This window comes from Helianthus annuus, chromosome 17 (genome assembly GCF_002127325.2).
Source record: "Helianthus annuus cultivar XRQ/B chromosome 17, HanXRQr2.0-SUNRISE, whole genome shotgun sequence".
Classification (NCBI taxonomy): domain Eukaryota; kingdom Viridiplantae; phylum Streptophyta; class Magnoliopsida; order Asterales; family Asteraceae; genus Helianthus; species Helianthus annuus.
In genome coordinates, this window is record NC_035449.2 from 117,205,137 (window position 1) to 117,233,093 (window position 27,957).

Here is a 27,957-nt window from a genome sequence, read left to right on the forward strand (position 1 = left end):
TCAAAATCTGAATATAGAATCGTGATCACCTCGTCAAGGAGATCATAAGGTATGTCGAATTAAGTTATTTTGGTTCAACCCAAATTCTTGCATGTGATTGAAATCGAGTGTGGAGCTTAATTATGTGTTGTAAACATGAAATTGGAAGTGATATAAGGTTTAGGGACAAACCCTAGATGATTTCTTGTCATAATCTTGCATGATAATTGTAAGAATCAAAATCACCATAGTGGGTGGTTAATAAGTTAGTAGAACTTGATAAACACTAGGATGAAGACTCTTGTTCTAGTGTAAACTGAAATTGTGAGATAATCTTCGAAATTATTAATGTTAAAAACATGTGTATATTGTCTAATTGAAGTTAATTTGGGTGGTAATTTCAAGTCATGAACTTGGTTTAGATCATGTAGAAATCTGACCCGCTAGGTGTTTGATAAAACGCCTAAATGAGGGTTAAAATGTTAAAAATTGGGTGAAAACGCAGATTTGACAATGTGAAGAAATAACACGTTAAAGCTTATGAAAGAGTTCTAAACTTGTTATGAATTGAACTCCTTAGGCAAGGAATCCGGAACATCAAGCGGACACACCGGAGGGGATACGCGCGGAAAGGGTGTACTTTGAAGGTACGTGACTTTAGTCTCGTTAAATTATGCATAAATGTTTGGGTCTAGTGTATAAACAAAGTCATAAGTGTAATAGATGCGTTTGATGCGTCCTTGAAGTGGCGAAGTCCATTCGACCATCAAACGGATCAAAGTAAGGATTTGGACTCGGGTTTGACTTGTTAATAAAGTGATGGTTTTCACTAGATAGTCAAACGGGTCGAATTCATGCTTTAGAGAGAATTCTGAAAGTAGCGACTTGAAAGTCCCGTAAGCTGTTAAGTGCTGGATTGCATTTCTCTTACAAACCTAGCGTGGTGCACTAAGTTGTAAATCCGGGATAATGGATCAACAACAAGTTATAAGTTGTAAATGCCGCTTGAAATGGAATGTTTGAATTTCCGAGGAAACGAGCCTTTAAATTCTAAGGAAACACCAAGTCACGAATGGCGAGAACACACTAAGGTGTACAAGCCCGGGAATTTGGGTAATTACATTTTAAAAAGGGTTTTAGTATAAGAAATTGGAAATATACACTTATAGTTAGAATGGGTCGAATAAATGATAGTATAGTAACTTTTAGCCGTATGATCAGTGAGTCAAATGTTGGTATGATAGTCGAAATGAACATGTCCATAATGAAATTACAGACATACAGGAAAGAAATAGCCTAAAACGGCATGCGGTCTAGGGGGAAATCAACAAAATAGTTAAATGGAAAAGTTACAGAGTCCACCGTAAATTACGGTCTCCACCGTAATTTACGGTGGAAAATAAAAGCCTTACGGTGAACCTCTACTGAGTTACGGTAGACCAAGACTATTCAGTGTCTACCGTAATTTACGGTAGATACAGTAAATTACGGTAGAGCCCAGGAAACTTAGTATTTTATTTAATTTTCGATGTTGGAATTCGTTTATATGTTTTATATAAATGTCAAAACTAATGTTTTTAGTGGTTTTGACCCTAGGTATGGATGGGGTCCTCCAGGATGGTGATCAAGCACGTTGTCAAGAACCGAACACGCATTTTGAAGCTTCCGCACAAAACTTAACTATGTCTAGACTTTAATCATGTTGTAAATGATTGTTAAACATGTTTTGAATCCTTTAAACTAGTGTTAGTTGATTAGCAGGGGTATCTTAGAACGTATTGTGTACTAGCTTGGAGTTGTTTTGGGGCACTATCACAAATATGTATGGTCTTTAAACATGGAAAAATTTTTGTAAACTCTGATTTAGTATGAAGTACATATAATTATTATTTAAATCCCGTCCAGTACTAAGGGTCTTACATGTCAAGTGCCAAAAAAAACGGCATTTTTTGATCGTGTGTTGAAAATTGTATAGAATAGAGAAAGTTGGACAGGCTTTGATATTGTAAAGGTCCATCCGATCGGATGACCATCCGACACCATGCCATTCGACCAGATGATCAAATGCCAAAAAAGGCATTTTTTGATCGCAACGACGAAGAGAGTCTCCAGAAAAATTTGGTGATTGACAATTTTTTTCGGGTTTTTAACGACCAAGCTGGGTTGATCGGGGACACCGTCTGGGGCTTCAAGGTACAGATTTGATGATGCGATCATGAATTATGGAAATTAGTGGGGTAATCATGATAATGGTGCAGAATGTTTATCATTCAGGTTATCTGACTATTTATGGGCCAAATCGTAAAATCCGCAAAGACGAAAAACTGACAATTGTGGCGAATATTGTGATATTCTAGTTTGGTCAAGTTTTTCGGAGAAGAGAATTGAAAACTGAATTCAGTTTGAGGGGGAATTCAGTGATAGAGACACTGCAACAGTATTCAGATAGTTTCGACTTCAGATTGTCAGGGGGAATGTAAATCTGATCGTGGGTGTAAGCTTCCGAGATCAAGATGATCCGAGGTGTTGATATCTGATTGTGGACGAAAGCATCAGAGATCTAAGAGTGATCGTGGATGATAGCTTCTGAGATCTAGATTATCCGAGGAGATAAATCTGATTGTGGACGAATGCTTTAGAGATCGGATGACATTACCAGATGATTTGTTTACCGATAAAGATTTGCTGATTGTGGAGAATACCGTTTACACGGATCTATCATTCTTAGGGTGCGTTAACGTGGATCACGTAAACAGGATATCAGATCTTCAGGGGGAATCACGGATTTGAAGTTAACCAGTGGGGTATTTAAAGTTTCTATCAATTACCGGTTGAGTTTTTGTACATTCTTAGATCGAGCAGGCGGAATGTGAAGATGGTGGTGCTAACTTGTGATATCAAAAACTGAGCTCGGATGCGGTTAAAGTTGAAACAAAGGATGCTGCATTGACTAGTTTCAAGTTGGTGATTGTTCATGAAGATTGCAGTTTAGCAAATCAGAGGAGAGTTGTAAACTGTGCAAAAGACCTGAAGATTCATTCCAGGGGGAATTCGTGCTTTACCTTGACAAAAGTAAACCCGAGTCATTAATCGAGGGGGAATTTGGATAGTCAGATTTCAAGATGCCTGATTGAAGTTGCAGAAAAGTTGAAGATTACAGAATATTCAAACACGACTCAAGGTTCTCAAAGTTTTAAAGACGATTCGACAGTGACATCCGAGGGGGAATCTGTTAGTGCATATTTCGTACGTCTGCCACTGTGCGAATAGTTAGATAGAGCGTGTGTTGAATATTGTATAGAATAGAGAAAGTTGGACAGGTTTTGATATTGTAAAGGTCCATCCGGACGGATGACCATCCAGTCGGATGGCAATCCGATCGGATGGACACATATGTAATTGTCTATAAATAGGGACATGGGGTTCCCATTTGGATAAGCTTTTGGTTCCCAGAGGGGACATGCTGTCCAACTGGTCTCGTGATGCTGTGAACGTTGAATAATCAATAGAGACCAGATTATAAGTGACTGCTCGGTGTCGTATTCTGTTTCTACTCCTTTCTTAGTCGTAATAAACGCACCGAACATATCGTTTCGGGACCGAAGCTCCGTCAAACTCGCCGGATCCTGGAATCAGCACTTTAACTCAATACAAAACACTCAATAAAAAGTAAAAATGTAATTTTTTTTATTTTTATATAGCAATATCATATTCGTATTAAAGATAAAGAAACGCTCGTTATTATGGTGAAATTTTTTTTAAATGTTGTATGAAAAAGTGACGTTTTAAATTGGCGGGGGAAATTGGCATGTGTTTTACATGTAGAGAAAGAAAATCAATAAATATAGAGTTAATTACATAGTTAGTCCCTGTGGTTTGCACAAAATAACATACTTAGGTACTAAAAGTTTAAAATAACCTTCTAGGGTATTAACTTTTCATTTTGTAACGTTTGGAGGTATTAACTTCTAGGGTATTAACATAGTTAGTCTCTGTGGTTTGCACAAAATAACATACTTAGGTACTAATAGAATGTGATTTTAAACTTACAAATAACGTTAATACTTCCAAATGTTACAAAATGAAAAGTTAATACCCTAGAATGTGATTTTAAATTATTAGTACCTAAGTATATTATTTTGTGTAAACCACAGGGACTAACTATGTAATTAACTTATAAATATAAATTCTCTTTATGCCTTTTCACTATTTTTTTTCAAATCTAATCTCAACCCTCAAAATTTAAAATCAATGAACTAGAAATCTTCTTATATTTCTTTTATATTTTGCCATTTATATTTGATCCTAATCCTCTTTATACATATCTCTTAGTGTTTTACTTAAGTTATTGTATATAACTTTGTATTAGCATCCTATAGTATCCCAGAGTTCATTTCACGCAAGTAATCAATAAGGGTAGAGATATGTGCTGTTTTCCAAAAAAAAAAAAAAAAGAAAAAAAAATCCCAACAACAAAGACAGGTAAAACCGAATAGCTAAGCATAAAATATGTTTGATTTATTGTAAAAAAGAAAAAATTACAAGCATCTACACCACATTACAAACATGGGTTGTTCATACTTGGTATCAAACACAATTAAACATATCATCACGACTTCACATGAGGTAAATTATAACGCTCAAATATGACGGTTTGCCTTTAAGCACTAAAGCATCGGCAAATTATTAACTCCAACAACAGAAAACAACAAATTATAATACCAAAAGGTTGATAAAAGAAATTAAGAGCTTAAACAGGGGAACGTGACCTTGAATAGCCAAGACCATCAATTGGATGGGTAGATTGAGGTTTGTACTCCCAAATCTTCCGAAACCAGATAACTGTTTGTCCGATCATCTTCTTGAGTTCCCGGAACGAATTAACAATCATATCCATGTAATATGATAGGTAAGAGTACATGAAAACAAGCACCGGGAAGAATGAAACGACATACAACGTCAAGTCGGACCACTTTCCTTTATTGCTGATTGTTAAAACAAGTGTGGCGGCAAATGCTACCATCATCATTGCCACAGAGGTGATCAAGAGGATAAGGCCTAAAAGTTGTTTTTCAAAAAGATGTGACTCAAAATCCTTAAAATGAAATGGTGACGTGGCAATATTGAGAAATACGATAACTGATGTCAGTGCAGTTGAGAGTGAAATCGCATCAGCTAAGGTAAAGAGGACAAACATGGATTTGTCCTTAAGTTTTGGATGACCAAAGTCATCTGGACCTCCTGGCACCTGATATGCAGAAGTAAACGCAACCGTTGCGATTAACACAGCCACAATGGAGCAGTTTGTCGCATTTTCAACCATCCAATCCTTTGCTTCGGTGCGAAGTTGTTCATTGGCTTCGTAAAACACCTGGAGAGGGGTCTTTTGCTCAGCGTTTCGGGTACTCTTGTCTAAGGTTGTAGTTAGCTTCTCCACCCTCTACAAAACCAAATAATGTATAGATAATTGAAAATATGATTGTTGATAAAAAAAGAAATTAAAAAAACAGAGCATATTTTTTTTACTATTCAATGATTATTTTTTTTTTCAAATTTAACAAGACTATTCACATTGGATTTCTTATCGCTATTCATATGATTAAAGTAAAATCACTATTTTTTTTATTTTTTTCAATTAAATAATATTTTTATACCTTTATAATTATTTTTTCTTTCTCCTCTATTCACAGCCACTTTAAAAAATTAAAAAAAAAAAATTAAGAGTGAAGTGTTTTTCCCATATATTTACAAATTAATAATAACATTTTCTCTCCCCTCTACTCACAATTATTAACAACCATTATTTATCATATAAGTAACACACTCACAAATATATAAGGAAACCATTGTGAATGCTCCAATAGTGATAAAAACTCACTAATAAACAGAGCCAATCGTTTTTTAATTGGAAACACTAAAATAGTGAAAAAAAATAATGACTATATATACATAGGGAAAGCGTAAACTGAGAACCATCTTAAGTTTTGAGAACCATGAGAACTAGGCCTCCCAAAAGATTTTTTCAAAATAAATTTATCAAAAATCTTAAAAAATCACTTGTTCCAGCAAAAAAAAAATAAAATATAAAAAATAAATGCCGCATGCAAAATTTTACATCGGGTGTAAAACAATTTGCATCGCCGTAGACAAATTTTACATCAGGCGTAACTACCGACTCGATAATTTTTTTTGTTTTTACAGATATGTTTATATAACATTTTTATCTACGCTTGTGCAAAAAAAAAAAAGTGGCTCATCTCGAGCGGAAAGTAGGAGTTCTCATGGTTCTCACAACTCGTGGTGATTCTTAACTGAACCGAATCATATATGTATATGTGTGTGTGTGTGTGTGTGTGTGTGTGTGTGTGTATATATAGGAGAATTATAAAGAGAAAACTCACTTAAGTTGAGAAAACTCAAGAAAACCTTATGTAACAACTTTTTTTCTAAAAAAAATAGGGGAATGTAAGTTACACAACGTTTGATAACATATAATTTACGTTCTCTAATTTTTAGAAAAAAATTGTTGCATAAGGTTTTCTTGAGTTTTCTTAACTCAAGTGGGTTTTCTTTGTATCCCATATATATATATATATATATATAATGTGAGTTTCAATGGTAAACACTAAAAAAGTGGAAATAGGGGAACAATGTATTTAACATACTAAACATATCATAAAAATTCAATTTAAACTGTTAAAAATTATTTTTTTTCATAATCGTTTTTGGAGCTTTTACATATAAAGATGTGTAAAAGCTATTATAATAAAAAAAGTTATAGTTTTTTTTTTTTACATTTTTAAGTGTTTTCTGTGCATTTTTTAATTTTTTTTCTATTAAAAAGGCTTCTCAACGTATATATACGCAAAAACTCTGAAAACTTTTTTAAAAGGGTAACTTTTAGCTTGTTAAATTAAATTTGTATGATTCATTTAACATGTAAATTGCATTTTTCCCTAGTTCTTCACATTTAAATTTCACTATTGAAACCATGAGCTTAATATACTAAACGTGAGACGTGAATAAAAAATTTTGTATTTTATTTTTTTTCAAAATTTTCTTTTTCGTATCTTGTCAAACACGTGTTTATGCCCTACAGTTTAAAAAATAAAAATTCGTGAATTTATACTAGTACACTAGTTGTGTGATCACTGATCTAGTATAACCGTACATAATTACTCTATTAGAATATATACACAATAAAAAACATTTTTTTTTACATTTTTCAACTAAAATCATGCTTAAGTAGATTAGAAAAGAAATTATTCCTTCACTTCTAATATTTAATATGTTAAAACTTATGTGTATTTGATCTTTACCAATGTCTATATATCATGTGTGTGTCATTTAAATACTCAATATTAAAGAAAATTAACCAATGGGGTGTTAGTCTATTGGCAAAGGCAAAGTCTTTAAAAACACCTGGGTTGGGTTAGGAAGGAGATGGTCTTGGGTTCAAGTCACACAGACGACAGAGGATTAAAGAAATTAGTCGTTCAAAAAAAATATTAAAGAAAATTAACGTTTTTAAAAAATATATTGCGGAAGGGTGGAACAATAATGAAACTCTTAAGAGGTTTTCATTGTTAGGAATAAAAATATTAGTGGATTTATAAGCATGGTTGTTATTTCGTTAATTTACTAGGATTTTGACCCGCCGCGCGTTGTGGCGGCGTCGAAAGTTAAAGTAACTCGTATTTATACTGTATATTTGACCCGACTATTTACTTAAAAAAATTACATCGTCATCGAATGAAAACATAGTATATTTGGCCCGACTTGCTTTCAAATACAGTTTACGAACGTACACAAAATAAGTAGAACATAGCTAAAAAAAAGTATAATAATTTGTCCACGTTGCGGTGTAAAGTCGTAAAAGTCATTCAAACCAAAGGAGGTGTCAAGTTATTAAGTAGAAAAGGTTAAGAAGGTCAAAGTTATCAGACTGAAAGTTAGAAGTGAATGTGCAAATTACTTAAAAATAAGGGTTAATAGTGTTTCATGTAAAAAAAAGTAAGAGTGTAAAGTGGAAAAACTTGAAAGTGTAAGGGTCTTAAAGAAATAAAAAAGTTAAAAACTTGAGGGTTAAAAGAGAAAGGTCTTCACCGACCTTTCTCTTTAATAGTATATAAATACGTATTTTATATGTTCCTTTTTTATTGTATGCATATCATTAAGCATATAGTAAGTGTTGATGTAAACTTAACATTTATGTAAGTATGTAACCTAAACTTAAAATTGATAAAATTTTATCATATTAAACTACTAGAAAACTCGGCATTTACAAAAAGCGGTCGCACATTCATAATCAGTTTGCCTTTTTAATTTAGGTAGGAACACAATAAATATTAAATATTATTTTAGCTATTTACGTTGTATTAGGGTGAAGGTGCCCCTTTCATGTACCCTAACAACCATCAATCTCGCACTGTCACCTTATTTTAACCCACAACTACCCTAAGGCTGAAATTGAGCCCCTAGGGGCTACATTGTGCCATGTCAACGACGCCTCAGCTTCACGTAAGCACACCAATGGCAAAAACAATTGCTAGCTATTGGAATGGCTAGCATTCAATAACATGGAGATTTTGCTCAGATGGATGGGCAATGGCTCCCCATACCCTCCAGCCTAAACCCATAAAAACACTTAAGCACTCTTTCATCTACCCTAAAACAAAGCACCCACCCATTTACTTTACCCACCAATCACACACACCCCTAAGAGTGGACCACACCACTTTCACCTTCCTTTAAGGGGCTTCCAAAACTCGTGAAAGATTGCAAAATTGAACCCACAAGGGGGTGGCGGCAGTGTAGCGGACGAGGGTACTTACCCTCAAGCCCTACCCATGAGGTGCCCTCTCCACCCTTATTGAAATTTAATCACTTACAAAAATATGGTTTATCACGAAACCACACCAAAAAAGCCCACAACCAATTTAAAGTTGTTAATGATTTGGTTCAAGAAAATGACCGTATAGATTACTACGAATCTATGATACATGTATAGGTTTTTGAAGTAACAATTACCTTATAAAGAAGTTGATCATCTTTGAGTTCTTTAGCAGGATGTCTTATATCCTCCTTTAGGTGATCTTCTTTGTAACCAACCATGTGCAACAAAGTGTTATAATTTTTGTCAAGCTTTCCTCTTAATCTCTCCAATGGGAACTTCATATTTTCCACAATATCAATGATCTCAATACGCCTATGCAATATTGCCAAATGTAAAACGCTGTGCCCTTCTTTGTCGACATGTTCGACGGCCTGAGGATACATTCTGAGTATTTCTTTAACGATATCAGTCGAATCAAATCTGGTTGCTAACAGCAATGGCGTGTCCGCATTTAGATCGTGACTGCCTTCGAGGGTTGTTATGGTCTTTTGTTCGGCTTTATAATCGCGGAACCTAGAACCGCGATTTTCAGTCCATGATTCAGTCATTTTCCATGAGTTATCTTTTTCGATCAACAAGACAGCAAGTTTCAATGCCCATTCACTCGCATATTTTTCTTTCTTCAATCTCTTGATATCATGGATAATGTATCGTGGAGGATTAGGATCTGATTGAACCACTAGAAAACGAATATTTCTAATTAAGAAATGGATGTTAATGTAAATGGTACTTAGGTGAAACAGGGCTCTACAAACTACAATAACAAAATCTTTACTCATTAATATGGGAAGACGATTTTAGGTTCAAATAAGTTGGTGACCAATTAGTAATGGCAAAGTTCTATAGAACATCCGGTTTGAACATTTATATACCATTATTTTGTAACATTTGTATGCATGTATGATTATAAATTGTGCTTAAGTGGTTGTACCTTAATCAAATAATGGTTTTATTATCTTACCAATTTGTATGCATGTATGGTTGTAAATTGTGTTTAAGTGGTTGTACCTTAATCAAATAATGGTTTCACTCTCTTACCAAATTCAATATCAAGTAATTTATATACTATTATTTTGTAACATTTGTATGCATGGTGGTTACTGGCAGTAGTATGGCATTAGTGCTTATCCTCGCCGTAATGGAAAGATGCTTAATACTAGTTTTAGATTCAAATAGCACAATCAACATAATTAAAGAAATTCACAATAAAAAAAATGTAAAATAAAATTTCACTTTTTGACCATGAAAATGATCTATACACTTGAAACGCACGGGTTGGTTAAAGAAACAATGGGGCCTACTGATCGAAAGAAAGTGATAGGGATTATAATGCAAAGAGTTCTTTATCGAATTAAATAACGAATTTTCAGATTACTCGAATCGAATTCTTCGAATAATTTTTTTTCTTGAATTCAAATTCGATTATAAGTTGGTCAATTCGATTCGAATTAAAACACAAATTCGAATTCGCTTAAAAATTCAAATTCGAATTGAATTCCGATAAATTCGTTTTGATCCAAATTCATTTAATATATGTAAATTCGTTATGGGGTATTTGGGCTTGTTAATGGACTATTATAGAACTTAGACTAAATTTTGTAAATTAATTTATGCTATATAAATATAATAAATAAATATGTATAATTTGAATTCGAATTTCGAATCGAATTTATATTATCTATTCTCATATAATTCGTATTTGATACTGGACTCGAATTCGAATTCTTGATTATCGAATCGAATTGATTCGAATTTTGAAATTTTTTGAATCTGAATCAAATTCTTAACACCCTAACTTTAGCCTATGATGAATAGTAAACTTTTTTGTCATTATTTTAATTTAATATTATAACTGTTTTAAATATATTTTGTTTTTTTCTTTTATCACTTTTAAAATATAAAGTTTCACAATACCCCTGTCAAATATAAATGATACTTTTACTTTTAAATATATTTTACTTTTCTTTTTCAACTGTTTTATGAAATTTCAAATATACATTGCGACATACTTATATTAATCTATGTTTCAATATAAATTTTGTCCAAGATGTAGCTGTGTCAACACTCACAAAGTTCACCGGCTACCACATTATCTCTATATAAATTAAGAGAAGATGAATTGTGACTTTTTTTCGTCTTTTAGTCTATTTTTTCATTTTGTATACTTTCATTTGCAACCCATATAGTTTAGTGATTCTATTTTTTTTTATTTTAACCAAATATTTTTCAACTCTTAAACAGTTTTTTTAACGAATACGTTAATACCGTTTTAGAAATGTTTTTTAACTTTTATTTTTCTCTGCTATAACGAGTGTGACGAAGGTTTTTTAGTTTAGTTTTTTTAACGAACACGTCGATACTATTTTGAACATATTTTTTTACTTTTCATTTTCATTTCTATAACGAGTGCACCGAAACCGATCGAGTTTCTATCGTTTTCTTTTTCGTTTACCTCTGTATTTTACTAGATTTTTTTACCTTTTCTTATTATTTTGATGTTCAAAGCTGAATTACGACACAAATAGCATAACACATATATAGATATCATTTTAATTAATTTTACGAATCTATTTATCGATTGTAATGGTGTGCTATACGTTCTAAATTCCAACCGCGTCCCTACGCAACACGTAGGTAACTACAACCCTACTTATTATATAATATGTTAAAACACATCATAAAAGTCACTGTAGCTAATGTCAACTCGTTGCTACAGTGATTTTTTTCTTTCTCATATCTTTAAAGATTTGTCCACGGTTTTAGTTTTTTTTTATTTCGAGATGGTACAAATAATCACAACACATGGTACAAACAATTTCACCGAAGACATCATATTTCAACCCATTAGCATTAGTTGTGGAGTTGTACTTTATCGATGGTGATCTACACCAAAAAAAGACATGCAAATTAGATAGGGTCGTCAGAAATTCGCCGAGCTACACCCAGAACCACCACAAGACCATACCCTTTGATGTCGCTAATCAAGACACATGCGTTGAGGGTTCAACAACCAGGGGTTCTCGGGCTTTGGAGTAGAGAACGAAGGAGAAAGTCTTGGGAGGTTGTTAGCTACCGGTTTTTAAGCGTTCGCCAAAACGGAATGGCCGGTCGGCCGACTTTCACCACCGCAGTTCTGTTTCTCTCTCTAACTCTCTTTCTCTATCGCGCTCTGTCTAGGATTTGTGTATGTTGGGGAAGAATGAGATTGAGGGGAGAAGCATTGTAATTTAACCTCTTCAGTCAAATAAATTTGTTTTTATTTAAAACAGATATATTATTTGTTTTTATGCAATATAAAATTTTAATCTTGAAAATATGTAAAGATATAAATCCAATGAAAAATAGAAAAATTATAAATAACATATATATTATTAATTTTTTACGTACGAGTTAATTTAACAAAAAATAGTTAAAATCATTTACTTTATTAGTGAAAAGAAATAAAAACTAATAATATACTTGCATTCAAGAATAAGACATTCTATAATAGAAAATTTCACATAAAATTCGCTTGCTTCACTTGAAGCTGCAACACTTTTCTTTAAATGTGTTTAACATTTATCACCATTTAACAGTTTAGATCCGCGGATTTGCATTTTTACGTAAATTTTGTTAGAATATCTGTCAAGTCAAATATAATAAGTTTTCATTCTTAGATATAATGTTGAGTTACCGTATGTTTCTACGCCGCTACAACGCGCAACGGATAGAATACTAGTTATTATACGTATGAATTTAAAGTTGGCATGAATAGTAAACTATTCTTTTAATGATATTTGAGTTTTTAAATCATATTTAATTCTTTTTCTACTTAATAATATTTTAATTTTTTTTACAACATATGATAGGTTTTTTTTTCTTTTTCTTTTACCACTCTATTATGTCTGATATACATTTTTAACCCGTTTATTTTTTTTACTATTCTGTCTTTTATTCGCTGACTTGCCTTTATTGGCTTTCTAAAACTAAATGCGTAGTTATGTTTGATTTTATAGACTTTATTGAGAATGATTCATGTTCGAAATAAAGTCTTTTTTTTGGTATCGAAGGGTCGTTGAAGTGCTAGTGTCAAAACAATACCGTATCGAACAAAACAATTACCGACAAGGTTAATACCTATATCAGTATATACTTTAAAATATATGTCTTTGACCCAATTAGTATTTATTTAATTTGATTTTCCTTCGATGACTCGTGTTCATTATCTTTTTTATAGAGTTAAATACACGACTGGGTTTAATATGTTTTTTTCACTGTTCCTGTACAAACTTTCTTGAAAAAAAGAGTTTTATTCAATATAGTACGTTGATGAACTACCGGTATTCGTTTTTTATCTAAAAGGCGTAAAGACATATCATGACTTTACACCAAGTGCAGATCTTATACTGATACCAAATCGTTATCACCCCAAATCCCCTGCGTAACGAATCGAACCAATATGGACGACTTCCCGACGCATCGTGCGGGCAAATCCCGCTAGTTTATATAAAAAAAAACCTATTAGCTACAATAGACTTTTTTTTTATATTTTGACCAAAAAGTTTTGTTACTTTATGCTTTTATCCTTTCTATTAATATATATTTTGGTATTATTTGACTTTTTATTTTATGTTTTGACTATAAATGTTTTGTTATTTTTTACTTTTACCCTCTCTCTCTCAATATATATATGTATAACAACCTATTAGCTACAATAGAATTTTTTTATGTTTAGATTAAAAATGTTTTATTACTTTTTGCTTTTACCTTTTCTCGTAATCTATTGGTATTATTTGACTTTTTATTTTCATGATTTGAATACAAATGTTTTATTATTTTTTCCTTTTACCCTCTCTTAATATATTGGTATTATCATTTTAGTTATAATGAAAAATGAAAAACTATACTCAGATTGAATATTAGAAGTGGATGTTATACCGAGTGAAGTTATTTTATGGATAACGTAATGAATCGAATCAACTTAAACTAATGCTGACCGAATGACCGCTGCGTAGCATGAGGTATCCTACTAGTTGCTAAAAAAATACATTCCAACAAAGTTCACAAGCAACTTTTTGTTTGTGTTTACACAACTTGTATGTGATTAGGTCATATGCTATTGTAACACTTTCGGTACGAGCACCGAATAACTATTTTATTAACATTATGGTATAAACTTTATTAATCGATATAAAACACGTGTCGATATCATTTGACATATTATGACTTCATTATTTCAATTGGTCGCATAAGACAACTTTTGTGCAAATAAACTTTTATATTTTTTTAATACATGCATGTTTCTTACTAGATTGCGCGAAAGAATTTCCAGTAGTTTCAATTGGTTCTCAACACTATTTTATTAACATTCTTGCACGATTGTTGAAACAATGGTTAACACGAAGGATAACCAAGAGGGTTGTTTCACTTATGGGGTTCAACCTCTTCTCTTGCTCGTGTCAAAGGCCCGAGATCTGCAAAACAGTAAACACCGTTAGACTCGTTAAGAGGGGAAAAGGGGATTTTCCCTCTTAACCAGGCTCCGGCGTGAGAATAAGTACTGCTCTGAGATGAATAAAACAGTGTGTGTATAGAGTGAGTAAAGAGAGCCCAGATCCTTAACCTGAATGATGAAGGGTTCTATTTATAGCCGGAGGGTGAAGAAGGAGGAAGCAGCTGTGCCAGCTGTGGGTGCGCGCCAGCTGTCCGACCAAGGGGAATATCCTCTTGGTCTGCTCTGTCAGGGACGGCATAGTGGTACACGTGGCGTCCCTGCATTCGACGATGCTGGGTACCTCGTACTGGTCATGTCAGCCCTGCTCCCTGGATTGTCGCAGGCCCATGTGGCTTCCTGTGTATGGTGCCACGTATTGTCCTTGATGTTGGGCGAGGCATCTTTGATGCCAGCCGGGCCTTATCCGCGTGTCTTCTGGAAGTTTCTAGAAGATCCAGATGATGTGGATGCCTTGTGTGTATGGAGGTGGTGTGGTCCCTGCCATGTAGGCAGGGAATTGGGACCATACCTCTTCAAGTCCCCCCAGTCCAGTGTGCCTTCTAGCTGAGTTTATCGTCTAGGAGGGATTCTGGACTTATGAGAGTTGCTTTTCTCTGCGTTTCGTTAAAAGGGGGTCGAATGGACGTATGCCGCATGGGTTTTGGCCCTTTGAAAAAGTTGAGGCAACAGGCCGCATGCCGCATGGGTTTTGGCTCTTTGAAAAGTTGAGCCAAATGGACGCATGCCGCATGGGTTTTGGCTCTTTGAAAAGTTGAGCCAAATGGACGCATGCCGCATGGGTTTTGGCTCTTTGAAAAGTTGAGCCAAATGGCCGCATGCCGCATGGGTTTTGGCTCTTTGGAAAGTTGAGCCAAATGGACGCATGCCGCATGGGTTTTGGCTCTTTGAAAAGTTGAGCCAAATGGACGCATGCCGCATGGGTTTTGGCTCTTTGAAAAGTTGAGCCAAATGGACGCATGCCGCATGGGTTTTGGCTCTTTGAAAAGTTGAGCCAAAAGGCCGCATGCCGCATGGGTTTTGGCTCTTTGGAGGTTTCTTCTGTTGGAAGTTTGGTGGTTATGGGGGCGTGTTTGGTGTGACCGTCTGACGTCTCTGTCCTGTCGGAGGTGAACAGTTGCTTTTGCAGTTGCTTTCTGTCACATCAGCAGTCGCTGCCGCCCATGTTTCCCGAAAAACGAGCCGACGTCTTCTCTTTCCTCTGACGTGTTGGCCATCTATTGGTTACTTTTCCTGCCTCCTGACGTTCCACTATCTCTCGCATTTAATGCGATGGGTATAAATAGTAGAGCGTTTATTCACTTCTCCCCTATCTTCGAAATTTCTAAGTGATTCTCTCCCTTTCTTTCTCCTTTGTTCTTCTTGTTCTTCATATTTTTTCAAATCCGAAGTATCTTACTCCTGATTTTTCTTAATGGCGGAGAAAAATCCTTCTCAGAAGAAAAGGAAACAACGGAGTAGGGGTCCTCCTGGCCCGGATCAGGCCGTCATTAACTGGAAAGAGGAGGAATTTCATAACCTCGTTAGAGGGCATAACTTTCGACCTGAGTGGGGGGCTCGATATCCTCCGTCTGGATCTACTGCACTGGATGCCCCCCCCCCCCGGTTTTATCACTTTATATGCTGCTTTTTTCCGAGAGGGCAATTTTAGGTTGCCCATTACTAAGTTTGTTGCCGGCGTTTTGAGGGGTTATGGTCTTCATATCTCTCAGATAAATGCCATTGGGCTTCCCCGGATTACTCACTTCGAGTTTGTTTGCCGGTCTTATCGGGTTGAACCAACGTTTCAGATGTTCAACACTTTTTATAGTGTGACATATTCTAGTGGTTTTTATTCTTTTCAAGCCAGGACGGGGGTTGTCCCAGTGTGTTCTGCCCCAATAAAGGGTATTCATGACTGGAAACAGAAGTTTTTCTACATTCGTCGTGGAGTGATTCCGTCGGAGATGACGTACAGGCAGGTCGATCAAGGGATTCCAAGGGTGGAACCGTTGGAGAATTTTGTTGCCCAAGAATGGTATGGGAGGATAACGGCCAAGGCAACTGCTATTTCTCAACTGGATGAAATGGCCTTGGTCGGTGCTGGGATGAGCATGTTATGGGTGCCTAAGCATTCTTTGGGTCAGCCTGTATACAGCCATAAGGGCAGATGTATGATTCCTTCTTATTTTGTCGGTTGTTTACTTCTTTTTAGGCTTGTTTTGTGTTTTGATCTTTGTTGTTTTTCTGCAGTTGGTTATAGCTTGTTGAATGCTTTGGACCCCAAGGCTGCTGGTGCCATGGTTGAAGCCATCCAGGCTGATGGTAACCCAACCTGGCTAGATCAAATACGAGATCGCTTCTTACACCCTACCGATCAAAGTTTGAGCCGATATGCTGCTGAAGTTCTTGGTGAGGATTTTTGGGATGACTTTGTTAACTCTGATCAAGAGGATGTCATCGTTGTTTCCAGTGGGAGTTCTGGTCGGGGTGGCGAAGATCTAACGTCTCGTTCCACGCGTGCAGGTACCGTGCCTGGTGGCGATGCTGAACCGGTACATGAGGTTGTTGGAGACGATGATGATGCGGAAGCGTCTATTGATCCGTCTGCTCAGTTGGAGACGAGGAAGAAAGCTCGGATTGATAGGTCTGGAAGGAAAGGAGAGGGAGTTGAGGGTGGAGCTGCCGGATCTTCTCGTAAGCGACCCTCCATTCTTTCTTATCTAGATTATGTAGTAGTGTCTGATACGTTGTCTGGCTTAGGCCCTGGGGAGGTGCGTCAAGGGTCGGATCCTGATGATAAAGCCACTTTAACTGAGCATATGAAGAAGAAGGCTCTTGATGATCATAAGCGTCATCTTGATGAACAAGCTGCTGCCCTTCTTGCGGCCAAGAGGGCCAAGCTTCAAAAAGAGGTCCCTCCGGCACCTTCAGAGTCTGAGGTTGACTTGGGTGTATTTAGTGGGGGTCGAGGGAATTTGTTGGAGAAGATATTTGAGGCCTCTGCTTCCCGCCCTGGTAACTTAGTTTCCGTGTATGTTTCTGTCATCTTTCCTTTGGTCTTTTTTGCTAATTGTAGTTTTATGGCAGAATCTAAGACTAGCAAGAAGCCGCGGCCAGTGGATATTTCTCAGATTACTCCACCTACCTCTCCTCCTTCGAGGACTGTTGGTTTGACCCCTCCTCGAGATGATGTTGATGTAACTGTGAAGGGCGGGGAAGGGTTTGAAGGTATATTTGAGGGAGGTGACGCTGCTGGTGGTGATGTTGGTGGTGATGCTGGTGGAGTTGATAAGGGTAAAGGTGTTGAAGTGGAGGTGGAGTCTAGTGAGACTACTCCGCAACAAACCATTTACACAAAACGCCCTCCCGTTGAAGGTGGAGCCACTTCTGGCTTTGTGCGAAGTCCGCACTTTGAACAAAATCCTGATGATTCCTGGGGTAACCCAGCTTGTGATGACATGCCGCACGTCCCCCGTTGGGGCCTTACTCAGGGCTCTCGGATGACTGACTTGCAGAACTGTCATGAGTTTTTCTCTTTGTCTCTTCCGCCTGCAGAGAGAATGTTTCAGAAAAACCGCAGCCGCTTTGCTCTTTTAGACGATCATGTTAGGGCTGGGGTTAACTTTTTTGCCACTTCTCAGGAGATTCTTCGCGAATGGCGATCTATGGGAGAAGAAACTCTCGAGTTTGAAGAGGCTAAGAAGGCGTTTTCTGAGGAGAGAGAGAAATTTAACACGGAGCAAAAAGGTTTGCAATGGCGGGTTGCTGACGCTGAGCGGAAGCTTGAAGAGCAGAAACAGTTAAACGAGCAAAAACAAAAGGATTGGGAGTCGGCATGTGCTCGTACGAACGCGGAGATGCAGTCGCAGCGTGATGCTATTGTGCGGCTGTCCGGTGAGAAGACGGCTCTTGCGGAAGAGGCTCATCAAGCGCGTCTTGCTGCGGAGAAGAAGGAGAGGGAGTATATTGCGCGGATAGATAAGCTGGAGCTTCTTATGCAAGAGAAGGCTTCGGAATGTGAGGCTGCTCAGCGTCTCCTTGATGAGAAGACGGCTGAGTGCCATGCGTCTGAGCTCCTTGCTGAGGAAGCTTCAGCTGATAGTAGGTGGCTGCTATCCCGCGGTGTTCCATTGGTAATGTTCTTTGCCTGTTCTATTTCTGTCTTCCTTTATTTCTACTTTTGTGTAGTTATTTCTGCTATCTTATTCGACCTTGTTTTTCATGCAGCTTGCTGATCGTATCTTGAATTCTCCTGAGCTTGCCCGCTACATGTTTGAGTTGGGTGGGGCAGGCTATAATAGTGGCCGCAAGAATGGGTATGCTGAAGGCAGGTGTGCTGCTGCAAACAATGAGAAGGATTACAAGTTTGAGTTGTATAAGGCTGATTGCGATAGTGCGTATGCGGAGAAACGGCGAGAGTTTGCAATGCTTGATTTTGCCGTAGTTAAGGCTGCTGGTAAGTTGGCCCTCAAAGCTGATGGGGTTGCTTTGTTAAAGAAGGCATTGGGAGAAGATGATGCTAGCGGTGCGGGTGGTGCTGGTTCCAGCCGCACTTAATTTGGGATTTCCGGCCTGTGTGCCGCGTACAGCCTTGTATGGGCTTGTAATGATGTTTCAAGACAATTTCTTACTTTGCACTTCTAGTGTTGTGTACTTTGACGAATGTTTGTTACTCTGATTATGTTTATGCAAATTTTGAAATCGTCATAATATGTGCATGTTTTAATTACTTTGATTAGGTGTCACGAATGAATGATGGCGCTGACAGGTGATGTTGTGTTACTACAACGTTTTTATTCTGTCGTTTAAGTATGCGCGCTTGTATGTGATATACGAAGTGATCGAGTTGCAGGTTATTGTGTGAGCTCGGCTGGGATTACAGCCTTGGGAGCATTACAATGTTTGGTTGCCTTGCTATCGATGTTTTCGTGTTTATGTGGGCACGAAGTTATGTTTTTTGGCGTTTTGTAGGCTTTGGTTGTGTTTTCGACCCGGCTGTGCACTTGGCTGTGACGAGCCTTGGAGGTCTACAACGTTTCCTATGGTCGAGCCATTGATGTTTTCGTGTACGCCCAAAGTGATAAATGCAGTTGTGACAAAAAATTTGCATGAAGTAAATATAGCCAAACACTTCTTGTATTAGGTAAATGTGTCGGCGATTCGCCCTATACGATTATATGTTTATATGTAGCATTTTCGTAACTGTTGGGCGTTCCAGGTTCGTGGAACCTCTTTGTCGTTCATGGTGCGTAGCTTGTATGCTCCCTTGCCGAGGACTTCATCGATGATGTATGGGCCTTCCCATTTGGGAGCCAGTTTTCCCGGTTTTTCTGCGTTGGATGCTTCATTGTCCCTTAAGACATAATCGCCTGGGTTGAAGGTGCAGATGCGGACTCGGGAGTTGTAATATTTTTCAAGCTTTGTCTTGTATTTGGCTTCGTTGATTGCCGCCATCTCTCTCCGTTCTTCTAGGAGGTCCAGGTCGATCCTCCTTTCTTCTTCGTTATTGATCAGATTCATGGAGAGCATTCTCGGAGATGGAAGCCCGATTTCTGCTGGGATCACAGCCTCGGACCCATAGACCAAGCAGAACGGTGTTTCTCCATTGCTTGTCTTGGGCATTGTTCTATGGGCCCATAATATGCTTGGTAGCTCGTCGACCCATCCTCGTCTTTTTTCACCGAGTCTTGCTTTGATGCCATCAACGATGCTCTTATTGACTGCTTCAACTTGACCATTCCCTTGCGGATGTGCGACCGACGAGAAGGTGTGTTCGATGTTTAGTTCCTTGAACCATCGTTCGAGATCATCTGCTGCAAAATTTGTACCATTGTCGGTGATGATTCGGAGTGGCAGGCCGAAACGGCATATGATTTGTTCCCAGATAAATCGTTTAACGACTGCCGATGTGGTTGACGCAAGTGCTTTTGCTTCTACCCACTTGGTGAAGTAATCGACCGCGACGATGATAAACTTGACTGCCCCTGGAGCTTCTGGGAAGGGGCCCACCATGTCTATGCCCCATTGCTGAAAGGGCCATGCGGTTGTTACTGGCACCAACTCGTTTTTTGGACGCATGGTTTTTGGTGCATGCCGTTGGCAGCCGCTGCATTTCCTTAATTCTTTCACGGCATCGAGGTGCATTCCGGGCCAGTAGTAACCGGCGTTCATTACTTTAGCCACTACCATGCGTGGCCCGGCGTGGATGCCGCAGATGCCCTCATGTACTTCCCGGATCAGATAATTTGCGTCGTCGGCGTCAACACATCTCAGCAGAGGGCCGAGATATGACTTTCGGTATAATATCCCGTCCGCCATTTGATAATGTTCTGATTTATACTGGACTTTCCGCGCCTCGGCTTTATTTTCTGGGAGTATCCCGGACTGTAAGTACATGATGATGGGTGTCATCCAGGACGTGGCTCCTGTTTGGATTACGCTGACTTCTCGGAGTGGAACAGACGGGTTGCTTAAAACTTCTATGCGTAAGTCTTTAGCTAGGTGCTGAAAACTTGTTGACGCAAGCTTGCTTAAGGCGTCTGCCGGCTTGTTTTCGCTGCGGTTTATGTGGTGCACCTTGTAAGAATAGAAAGTTTGCAGCAACGTCTTTGCTTGGTTGAGATAGAGTGCCATTATGTCGCCCTTGGCTTCGTATTGACCGTTGATTTGGCCCGCCACTAGCATGGAGTCCACATGTGCCTCAATATGTCGGACTCCCATTTTGATTGCTAAGCGCAGGCCGGCCAGAAAGGCTTCATACTCTGCTTCGTTATTTGTGCTCTTGAAGTCTAGACGTATGGCGTAAGTGAACTCGTTTTTGTCCGGGCTCACTAGCCGCAGCCCCGCGCCTGCCCCATCTTCGTTGGACGCGCCGTCAGTATACAGCATCCATGGTTCTTCCATTTGTTTTTTCTCCGCTTTCTCCATCGCCTTACACTCTCTGTCTTTGTCATCGGGGACTTCCGTCATGAAGTCTGCCAAAACTTGGCCTTTTATCGACGGTCGTGGTCTGAAGACTACGTTGTGTCCCCCTAGCTCTATCGCCCATTTGGCCAACCTTCCTGATATTTCCGGCCTTGCTAGGATATTCCCAATATTGTAATTTGTTAACACGTGGATGACGTGATTGGCGAAATATCGGCGTAGCCTTCTCGACGCGTGAATCAGTGCAAGGACAAGCTTTTCCATGATTGCATATCTTGTTTCTGGGTCGGTTAGGGTTCTGGACACATAATACACAGGTGTTTGGACACCTTGTCGATCAACCAGCAATACGGCACCGACGGCCCTGTCGGAAGCTGAGAGGTACAAAACCAAAGGTTCTCCTTTGTTTGGTGCGGTTAGAGTTGGCAGCTTGATGAGACAGTCTTTCATCTCGCGGAACGCATTTTCTGCTTCCGGAGTCCATTGGAATTGGGTTTTCTTCATGCAGTTTCGCAAGGTCTTGATGAATGGGAAGGATTTTGCCGCGTGGTTTGCTAAGAATCGATTGAGGGCTGCCAATCGTCCTGCGAGCTTTTGCATATCTTTGATGCTTGCTGGTGAAGGCATCCTCTCTATGGCCTGGACCTTTTCTGGGTTCACCTTAAAACCATATTTGGTGACTATGAAGCCCAGAAACTTTCCTTCCTCCATTCCAAATGAGCACTTTGCTGGATTCAGTTTGATGCTCACGCTGCGCAGCGTGTTGAAGGTTTTCTGAATATTTACCAGCATCGCGCTCTCCTCCCTGCTCATGATTACCAAATCGTCCATGTATACCTCGATGTATTTACCGATGGCGTCACTAAATGTTTCGTTCATCAACCGTTGATACGTAGCACCTGCATTCTTTAAGCCGAACGGCATCTTGGTGTAGCAGTATAGCCCCGTTGGCGTGCGGAATGCGGTTTTATCCTCGTCTTGAACAGCCATGTGGACCTGGTGGTATCCCTTGTAGCAATCCAGGAAACATTTCCACCGAAATGTTGCCAAAGAATCTATTTTCTCGTCTATGTCTGGCAACGCATAGCAGTCACGGGGGCATGCTTTGTTCAGATCCTTGTAGTCGACGCACATTCGCCAACTACCATTCGGTTTCTTTACCATAACTGGGCTTGCCACCCACGTTTGGTACCGGACTTCCCTGATGATTCCTGCGTTTAGCAGTTCTAACACTTGTTCTTTCATTGCATCGTGTTTGATGTCTCCCAGGTGTCGTTTGGCATGCACTACTGGCTTCGCATCCTCTGAAACGTTTAGCCGGTGTTCCGCTATGTGCCGTGGAACACCAACCATATCGGCCGGTGTCCAGGCGAACACGTCCATGTTGTCATGCAGTAATTTCTTCAGCGCCGCACGCGTTAGGTCAGACATTGCGGGTCCCAGAGTGACCGTTTGTTCTGGGTATGCACTATTCAATACCCATTTTTCTGCCTCTCTGCGCGGTGCGGGCTTGCTTGCTTTTGCCGGCCTGATTTCGTCTGTTGCTAGCACCTCCTTGCTTGCATATATCAATGCAATGCCTGTTTCGGTTGGAAAGCCTATGGCAGAATGTGGTGCGGAACAGATCATACTGAAATCTCCTTGGGATTCTCGTCCTAAGAGGATGTCGTGTCGTGAATGTGCCGGTAGCACCATGAATGTGACTTCTTCAGTTCTTGAATTTCTCCCATCAGAAAGTAATACTGGGAAAGATATTTGTCCTAGGGGAAAGACGGCCTCGTTGCAGAATCTAGTTAATGGGTAGTCAACTGGTTCCAGGCGCGCCTTATCCTCTTGGTCGAATTGGTTGAAGCACTGTTCATATATGATGTCTGCGGTGCTTCCGGGATCAATAAAGATGTAATCTGTTTGGTAGTGGCCGATTACCCCTGGAATGACTATTGGCCGCTTTTCTCTTGGACCCCCCCTGACAATTGGGAACACTACTTGCTTCTCGCGCCATGAATCATCCTGCGCGCGTTTGTTATAGTTTTTTCTTGGTCGCCGTGGTCCTCCTTGCACCATATGAGTTTCTAGCTTTCTGAGCTTCTTGTTGTCTGGACCTTCATCTCTTCGTTGTATCTGGCGGTAATCGCGCTTTCCTCCTTTGACTAAGTGACCGAGCTTTCCGTCTCTTAGAGCTCTTTCAATTTCTTGCTTTAAGCTAAAGCAATCGTCGGTCAAGTGGCCCGTATCTTTGTGGAATTCACAGAAGAGATTTGGGTCTTGACCCCTTTTGTTGCGCATCTGCAAGGGTGGTTTGAATTGATGGTTCTCTGTAGCTAAGATTTCAGAAGGTGTTTTGGTTAGTGGAGTCCACTGCTTTTCTCTGTTTTCGCGCTTTACTTCTTTTCGATGGGCTATCTGATTGATCGTATGGCGTGCGTCGTCCCGCGGGGGGCTTCTTTCTCTGTTCCCGGAAGCCCTCCAGGGTTGATTTCTACCCCTTCTGTTGTTTCGATCGTGATGGTTGTGTGCGCGCTGACGGTGATCGTCACCGGTCAGTTGCCTATCTGTCTGCGCAATGGTCTTGGCTGCTTCAATGAAGGTTTCCCAGTCTTTGGGTCCTCCGTCGCGCCCTTTGATTCTTTTAACCAGATCGTCGCATTTGACTGCGCGCATGAAGTGTGCGCGCATCATCTTTTCCGGTATGTCTCCGATTTCCAAACATTCTTTGTTGTACCTCGTAATAAAATCCTCTACGCTTTCGTAGTCTTTTCTGTATATGTTCAAACAATCACCTGGGTCTCTGGCGTGTCTTCGCTGTTGAGAAAAGTGTGCTAAGAATTTTTCTCGGAAGTCGACCCATGATTTGATTTTTCCAGCTGGTAAATTGTCGAACCAGATGCGTGCCGCACCAACGAAAGTTTGAGCGAACAAGTGACACCATGTTGGTAGGTTCCAACCACCTGTTGCTCCTGCGCCTTTGAACACCTGGAGGTGATCATCTGGGTCCGTCAACCCATTGTATTTACCTACGTTGTGTGGTAACTTTGTTTTGTCGATGGTTGCGCACGCGATTTCTGGAATAAATTTTGAATTTTCAGCCAAGTCCTCAGGACGATAGCTCAAAGTGAAGTCATGTTCTGCTTTGGGGTTGTACTCCGCGCGCTTGGTTGGTTTGTAAGCCTCGTGTTCTGGAGGAAGTCTGCTAAACACTGTGGACTCTGCCTTGTACGTTGGGTCGTCTTCCTCCTCTTCCCATTCTGTATTCATGTTTCGTGCGCCCAAACGGGTTTGGATCGGCCTTCGTTGTTGATTGGAAGTTTGGACGAAGTTGCTCTCTGTTTCAGCATAGGTATCGCGCGTGTCTTGTATGCTGGGTCTTCTGACCTGTTGCACTGGTTCTCTTTCTGGTCGTAAGTTCCACGCGTTTGTCTGCTGAGCCGTGTGTGTACTCAGAGACCTTGGTTGTGGAGTTACGAATGCTGATTGGTTAGCCTGTGCTTGGAGCAAGGCTTGTTGTGCGCTGAGCTGCGTATAGACGAGGTTTATAGACGCCATCTGTTCGGCATACCAGGAAGCCAGAGTTTTTCCTTCGGGTAGCCCTAAAAGTGCAGAATAGTTGAGTTGTGCTTGTTCCGATGGCGCCGAAGGGCCTGGCCCATGGCTTACGGTCTGCATCGGCGGTGGGGTTTGATGTAACATCCCCGTTGGAGGTTGGAGAGCAGCCCTGTTTGTGGTTTGAGTGATGATTCTTGTTGGTGTTTGGAAAATGGGTCCAGTTGTGGTCTGGCTAGCAGCCCTGGACGCACTTCCAAAAATGGACGGAAACTCGTTGTTCAGCTGGCCTTCTTGGATGGTCTCGTTCCTTTGACCGCGTTGGACGTGTGCCGTGTCCGAAACGAGTTCAAAAGAAGAGATTTCTCCGTCAGCTGGGTGTGAATGATTCTGGTCTGCCATTTTTCACGAGTGTTTTCTAAAAAGAGAAAAAGAGGTGAGAGTGGTCTTGCAAAAAAGCGGATGGCGCCAATGTTGAAACAATGGTTAACACGAAGGATAACCAAGAGGGTTGTTTCATTTATGGGGTTCAACCTCTTCTCTTGCTCGTGTCAAAGGCCCGAGATCTGCAAAACAGTAAACACCGTTAGACTCGTTAAGAGGGGAAAAGGGGATTTTCCCTCTTAACCAGGCTCCGGCGTGAGAATAAGTACTGCTCTGAGATGAATAAAACAGTGTGTGTATAGAGTGAGTAAAGAGAGCCCAGATCCTTAACCTGAATGATGAAGGGTTCTATTTATAGCCGGAGGGTGAAGAAGGAGGAAGCAGCTGTGCCAGCTGTGGGTGCGCGCCAGCTGTCCGACCAAGGGGAATATCCTCTTGGTCTGCTCTGTCAGGGACGGCATAGTGGTACACGTGGCGTCCCTGCATTCGACGATGCTGGGTACCTCGTACTGGTCATGTCAGCCCTGCTCCCTGGATTGTCGCAGGCCCATGTGGCTTCCTGTGTATGGTGCCACGTATTGTCCTTGATGTTGGGCGAGGCATCTTTGATGCCAGCCGGGCCTTATCCGGGTGTCTTCTGGAAGTTTCTAGAAGATCCAGATGATGTGGATGCCTTGTGTGTATGGAGGTGGTGTGGTCCCTGCCATGTAGGCAGGGAATTGGGACCATACCTCTTCAACGATATATGTGTTATAAACTTTATTAGTTTGTACGTGTTTTTGTATTTGCACAATAGTTACCTTTAAAAATAGTTGTTTTCCTTTACAGACCCGAAATCAATCATCTAAGATGTACTACCTAACAACTATATAGTAAAACTAATCATAAACAGAATAAGAATCAGAACCATTAGCATTTTACCAAATTACTACTTCAAAAGCTAGTGTATTTGAGTCAACTTACGTTTGAACATAAAGCGCTTGAATGAACTTTTGGGTTTGATCTCGGGTTGGATAATTGATAAAAGTTGAAGAGCAGTCATGCCCTCTGCGTCCTTTTCCGGGATTAAGTCGTTATGGTTGACCGCTATATCGTACGCAACCCCTGCAAAAGCGCATGATGTGCGTAAGCTTACGTTGTAACGACAAAAAAAGGGTGGCTGAAGATATTACTTTCTAATGGGAGAGAGGCCACCAGCGCATGAGAAGAAAGAGGTGCGTTTAGCAACCCTAAATAAAATTACACACACGCACGCACACACACTTACGATAGTTTCTGCTTAGAACTGCTAGGTGGAGCATAGTAAATCTGTCATCCCTTCGAAGCAGGTCTGTCAAGTCTTGTCCATCAATTCCTTTACAGAATTCATCATGCAGGAACATATAAGGTTTAGTCTTGCCATGGCGTGCCGCGTAGAATAAAGCGGTCTCTCCCTCTCTGTTGGTCATGTCAAGCAACATGGGTGCCCGGCGTAGGATCTCTTCTGCGACGGGGACTGTCTTGTTGTTGGTCCCGGTCTCATGGAGGACGGTATTACCCCCATGGTTTGTCCATGTGAGTTTGTAATTATCACTTGGAGGCACCATATCTAGGAGCCTGAGGGCTAGCTTTGTTTGCTTTTGGTAAATAGCCACATGGAGGACGGTGTCCCCGTGTATGGTAAGTGTGTGCAAAGCACCCTTTGCAATTCCTCGACATATACGGATCACCTCGTCATCATTTTGATCCATCATAGCTTCATACAAAGTTTTGTTGGTCTTCAAATTGTGTTCTTTAGTGGCATCCATCTGATGGGTAGGTAGGTAAAGATAGAGGGGGGGGGGGGGGGGGGGGGAGTGATCAAGATAATAATAGTAGTTTCTTGTGCATGGGTATTTATAGGCTTCAAACAGAATCATTTTGCATCGAATCTGGATGACTTGCTAAGGCTTGAAAAGTATAGAATCAAATACCACAAAGACCAAGACTCTAAATGGTAATTATACGTAGCAACATATAGATTTCTACATTTATACTTTACCCGGATTTTTGGAGAAGGAAAAAAAATGGGTTGGATCCAATTTGAATGTGTCGAGGTAAATGCAATTTTATTTGAAAAACAATTTTTTAGTATTTTTTTTTTTAATTTGTATCCTAAAATATTTCTAGTATGCTAAACTGAACTAGTATGTTTTAATTTTAAGAGCTAAGTGTCATTTTAGTCTCTGTGGTTTGGGCCAGTTTGCCAGTTTAGTTCAAAGGTTTCATTTTTAACCTGTGGGTCAAAAAAGGTTTCACAGTTGCCATTTTAGTATACTGGGTTAACTTTATCCATTTTTTCTGTTAACGAGAAGGCCAATTCGGTCATTTTATATGACGGAATTGCCCTTTTAGTTAATAGAATTACATACAAAATGACCAAATTAGCCTTCTCGTTTACAGAAAAAATAGATGAAGTTAACCCAGTGGACTAAAATGGTAAGTGTGAAACCTTTTTGGACCCACAGGTTAAAAATGAAACCTTTGGACTAAACTGGCAAAGTAGCCCAAACCACATGGACTAAAATGGCATTTAACTCTAATTTTAATAAAATTTTTAATTTTAGTGTTTTATTGTTAATTTCTAATTTAAAAAAAAAAGTTGTGAGTGATAGAATTCCATCACTAGTGATGACCACCGCCACTAAAAAAAACTTGTGAGTGATAGAATAGTGGTTGATTACATGGCGGAACTAGATTGGATGTTTGTGAGTTATGGAATTTTTGCAAGTGATACCACCCC

The 27,957-nt window shown here is 39.6% G+C and overlaps 1 protein-coding gene across 1 annotated transcript; it reads right to left on the reverse strand.

The window, feature by feature from the left end:
* Positions 1–4,417: 4,417 nt before the first annotated feature.
* LOC110921170 lies at positions 4,418–27,016 on the reverse strand. Its single transcript, XM_022165449.2, has 4 exons — positions 26,464–27,016; positions 26,160–26,300; positions 9,010–9,554; positions 4,418–5,419 (listed from the first exon to the last, which is right to left on the reverse strand). The coding sequence occupies exons 1-4, from the start codon at positions 26,981–26,983 to the stop codon at positions 4,730–4,732; spliced, it is 1,896 nt and encodes a 631-aa protein (XP_022021141.1). The 5' UTR covers positions 26,984–27,016; the 3' UTR covers positions 4,418–4,729.
* Positions 27,017–27,957: the final 941 nt, after the last annotated feature.

Coding starts and splice junctions, on each gene's coding strand:
- LOC110921170 (XM_022165449.2), bottom strand. CDS start 26,983: ATGGATGCCACTAAAGAACACAATTTGAAGACCAACAAAACTTTGTAT. Junction 9,555..26,159: donor CAAGCGCTTTATGTTCAAAC/GTAAGTTGACTC, acceptor TTCGTTTTCTAG/TGGTTCAATCAGATCCTAAT. Junction 5,420..9,009: donor ATGATCAACTTCTTTATAAG/GTAATTGTTACT, acceptor TTGGTTTTGTAG/AGGGTGGAGAAGCTAACTAC.